Below are 4,791 nucleotides of genomic sequence, written 5' to 3'. Positions count from 1 at the left end.
ACATCACCAATTCATTAAATTTTTAATATATTATATAGTAAGAAATATAATAGACAAATTTTAAAAATTGGGACTAAAATAGACTTTTCAAAAGTTCAAAGACCAAAATATATAGTTGAAGGACGAAAATGGAATTTAAACCTATAATTAATTCAAAATTAATGCCAAAATTTGGATAGAAAAAAGTCTAACCTTTACATGACAATTGGGCTTAAGGAAACAAAGATTTAGGCGAAAGGCCCAAACTAGATATAGATAGCATTGGCCTCGACCAAGGTGAGATTGAGATAAGCCTAATTATAGTTGTAACATGCAAAACGGATGCCTCTGATCAGAAGAATTTTTAGGTCATCCAAATTCAACTCCTTAACCTAGATTCAAGTAGTAACAAAAATCTTGGGCCAACCCTCTTATAAATATATCATTACAAACTTCAATAGAGATAAGTCTATTATAAGTCACCTCTATTCTTAAGAACAATAATACATGTCAATTATCGATTATGCTCATCTTTGGTAATAATATTAAAAGTAATTACACAAGATATTAATTTTGTATCTTACGAAGAAGTAATAGAGAGGTGATAAGCTGACACGTGGCATCCACAATCAATGGAGACAAAGTTGTCGCCGTAGTACTGGTAGTGACTGACGGGATATAAAAGTAAATTCAATGGCCGTTAAAAGGCTAATAAAAGGGAAAAAGAAATTTACAAAATAATTGATTGAAAAAAAAGTGCCACGTGGTATTTTCTTAGTGAGTAAGAAAGTCGATGTGGCATCTCCATTTGGATTCCAATTTTCTCCAAGTGCTTCTTCACCCATTGTCCACTTGGCATTTTTCCCACTAATATTTGTCTCTCTACTCAGCAATTAAATAAATTACTTTTAAATAATACTTGAAAATTTTGTTAATACACATCAAAATATTAGAGGTTTGACCCTCTCGAGGTCGGTAGTACATACTTGGCATCAGTTAAGTTCATACTTGACATCAGTTAAGTTATGCTCATTTTAACTATTCAGTGTTTTAACTTAGTGTTAAGTCGAAGTGGTTATGCCAACATAAGCATTTTAGATCAGTGGCTCGTTAAATAATTAAAATCATTACGTCAGGTTGATTTCAAATGCCGACTGATGGTGTGATAGGAGTTGTTATGTATTTTGAACTCAATCAAGATTAAAGTTCCATTTGGGATTGTATTTACAATAGTATAAAGTGATTAGGGGGAAATCTTAACCAATTTTTCAGAATCACTTAACTAAAGTACAAAACCTTTTATATCTAGTTTTCTCAAAAATATATTATCCTCTTAACCATTTAAATAAATATATTACAATAATATCATTTCATATTAATATATCTTTTCACATTTATTTTCAATTTTTTACAACAATTATTTTTCTTAAACTTTTATTGAATAATCTAGATTAAACAAAATTAATCCAAATTCATGTCATATAATATTTTAAATAAGAATATTATAATAAATTTTAAATTATATCAATATAATAATAATTGAAATAATAAGCTATTTTGACTCATCTAACTAAACTACACTAATTTAGTATTAATTAACCAAATATACCAACTAATTTTTTTCTAATTTTTAATTAAAATTTACCAGACACTATTTTATTTTTTGTTACAATTGATTTTAAAAGCATAGCTGCTAACAATTTTAAACTACAACAATCCCAAAAACTTTTTCATCTTAGATATACTCAATCTTCATCTCATAAACTTTAAGCCATCTTATAACGGTAAACATTTTGAGAATCACACTAGTATACAAATCCAATAGTAGAATGAATTAATATTCTATTTTACCTTTATGGTCGTTAAAAATCAGTACTTTTGGAATAGAAAATAAAAGGAAAAGTATTATCCTAATACCATGTTGTGGTAATTGTTAAAAAAAATTCTCCTTTTTTCCAAAAAAAAAAAAAAATTATTTCCAAGGACTATGTTACCAACCTTTAAAGCTATGGCCATATTTTAAGATTATTTTTAAATATAGAAAATGAACCAAAATATTTGAAAATATAAAAGTTTTATTGTCTATTTATAATAGATCGCGATAGACTTATTTATATATATGATAGAACCAATAAGTAGTTTATCCCAAATAAACAATAATATTTTACTATTATTTGTAAATACTTTTAAAAATGTGGTCATTTAAAATAATTTTCCAATATTCTATCCCATTAATAATTTTCAACTAATAATTTTAAAATGGTCGTGTAGACAAAAAGGCTTCAAATTGCAAAATTTTTAAAGATATAAAGTAAATGGAATATATTAATTAAAAAGAAAAAAGAAAAAGTTTCAAAGCTTCAATTTAATGTAACTATAAATACCTATCACACTAAAAGTATGCAAAACAATAAAACTAACACTCTCACTTGAAAAAAAAAAAAAAAAAAAAAAAAAAAAAAAAAAAAAAAGTGGAGTTTACTCTGTTTTTGTTGTTGATTTTCTCTCTGTTTCCATGGTTCCGATCAGGAATTTCTTAGCAGCACCGTCGAATTTTCTTCCACCGGAGATGATCTTCACGGTTGGATCGAAGAATTTGATGCAGAAGGAGTTTGTTTACCAGTGACACATTGTTTTGAATTTTATAAGATCGTCTTTGTAAATTCTGCTGTGATTTTCGCTTAATTGATTTTTGTGTTCTTTCTGGAAATGGAGTCCGTCAATTTCTACGACATAAGAGCGGAGAAAGCGAACGCGATTCTCAAGTATCGACAGCTCAGAAAGATCGCTAACCTGTTTCGATTCATCGAGTTATGTTTGATTCTCGTCGTGATCTCGAGATTTTCCAGCCATTTGCCGACCGCCTTCAAGAACTCCAGCGAGTACTTCCGCTACTTGTCGGTGACATTGATCAGTCCTCGCTTCGTGTTTCTGATCGGAAACGCAATAGTCATCACTCTTTTCGCTAAATCTGGACAGTTCTCTGCTAAGGATCCGAGCAAGAAGAATTCGGTTGCCGATCTTTACGAGGAGTTCATCCAAAACAGCGAGAAGAATCAGAAAACTCGACGCGCTGAGATCGAGTATCGGATCAAACAGATCGATGACAGCCGCGGTGATTCCTCGATATCTGTCAAGAAAATCGTCAATCCTCAAGAAATTAAGCGTTATCAAAGGAGTAAATCGGAGAAAATGGAGGTCGTACAGCGAGAGAATCTGGATCGTGAATTGCGACGATCGGAGACGGAGAAATTCAAGAAAATCGTCGGATTGAGGGAAGACAGAAGAAATAGCTCGTATCCGGAAGATGGAATGAGCAACGAGGAGTTCCGGCAGACGGTGGAGGCGTTCATAGCGCGGCAGCAGAGGTTGCGAAGGGAGGAAGAATTCTGTGGGTTTTAGGAATTAAGGACATGTAAATCAAAGCTTTCACGATCTCGTAAATCCTGCAAGTGATTAGGGCTACGGACTGAATTGAAAAGAAGAAGAAGAAAACGGGAAATTCGAAAAAGTCGTAATAAGTTCTGTATATTTTCTTTTTATACAGCTTTCTTTTCTTTTTCTTTTTTAATTTTCATTTTACGTATTTGAATGAAAATTATAAAACTCAAATAACCTCACAGTCCTTTGTAAACTTTTTAACCTCTTTTAAACTGTCACACTTTTAGTTAGGCTTCAATTTGTTTAACCATATAAAAGTAACTTTCCCTCAATACAACCTCGAGGTTGAGGTTCAAGTTTCAAAACAATTGAGATATTATTTTTATTATAATCATGTAAAGTTGCAATATTATCGTTGGTGTGGAAAGTTCGTACGTGTTCATCATTGTTCCGCATGTTTGTTTGTTGACTAGCTTCTCCTAGTCTAGTCTCACTTTCTAAATGCATGAGAATTCCTCGCATCGATGTGGTGTTAAGTCCACCACAGTTAGGGAGTGCATATAATTCAACTAAGCACACAAAAACAAAGTCAGGACACTCATTGGGAGGTTATCTACTCTTTCCCTTTAGGGTTATCTAAACCGGGTTAATTATTTATAATGTCCTTCCTTTTAATACGCACATGTCGGGATAGTTGTAGCACTCAAGGTTGCATGGTACCAAGCCGAGCATGACTCAGTTATCTTTCAATTGGTCTAAATTCACCAGCTTGACTAGTCAACCTGAAACTCAAAGATTTGACTTTTTTCCTCTTTTGGGACACGTGTTTCCTCATGATGTCCTTGATTTCTCTTGGGCTTTGGACCTTGTGCAACCCTCAACAATTATATTTAACGTTTCATAGAAATTTTAAAATGTTTCATAGGGTTGAACAAATATTGATACCTAGGATGGTGTTTCAAAAATTAGAACTCGATGACACCAGATCGTCCCAACAAGTCACTCTAGGTCCTAGTTATTTTCTATTCAAATTTTTTATGGATTTTTACTCCACGGGTAGTTTTAAAATAGTTACAAAAAGTCACGGATAATATTGAAATTTTTAAAATAATAAAAATATATAATAATTAAACTTTATGGATTTTTTTTCTTTTTGTAATTTACCTTCTTTTTTTTTTTTACATGGAAGAGTTAAGCGAGTATTTGTTCCTTATAGGAGAAGACATTCATCATTCATTATAAGTTTATATTTGAAGAATAAAGTGAAGGAAAACTTGAATAGAGTTTGTTGAAGAGAATAGATAAAGTAGACTATTGTTGGATATAATATAATTTCTTAATCAATTTTAATAAACTATAGAGTATTTTGTATCTAGTTGTATAAATTATGTCTTTGTATTTTCTAATTTGCAAATATAACTTTATCTAAGT

General features: G+C 31.1%; 1 protein-coding gene across 1 annotated transcript; it reads left to right on the top strand.

Moving 5' to 3' along the window:
- The first annotated feature begins 2,403 nt into the window (after window positions 1-2,403).
- Window positions 2,404-3,594, top strand: LOC120087694. The gene has a single exon (XM_039044555.1). It carries the CDS (start codon window positions 2,689-2,691, stop codon window positions 3,379-3,381), a length of 693 nt encoding a protein of 230 aa, XP_038900483.1. The 5' UTR covers window positions 2,404-2,688; the 3' UTR covers window positions 3,382-3,594.
- The last annotated feature ends 1,197 nt before the right edge of the window (window positions 3,595-4,791 follow it).

This window comes from Benincasa hispida, chromosome 10 (assembly GCF_009727055.1).
Source record: "Benincasa hispida cultivar B227 chromosome 10, ASM972705v1, whole genome shotgun sequence".
Lineage (NCBI taxonomy): Eukaryota > Viridiplantae > Streptophyta > Magnoliopsida > Cucurbitales > Cucurbitaceae > Benincasa > Benincasa hispida.
Note: the sequence above shows the minus strand (reverse complement) of the source record. Positions and strands in the feature narration are given on the sequence as shown.

What these genes read in the sequence shown, in the direction of transcription:
- LOC120087694 (XM_039044555.1), top strand. Translation starts at nt 2,689, where the DNA reads ATGGAGTCCGTCAATTTCTACGACATAAGAGCGGAGAAAGCGAACGCG.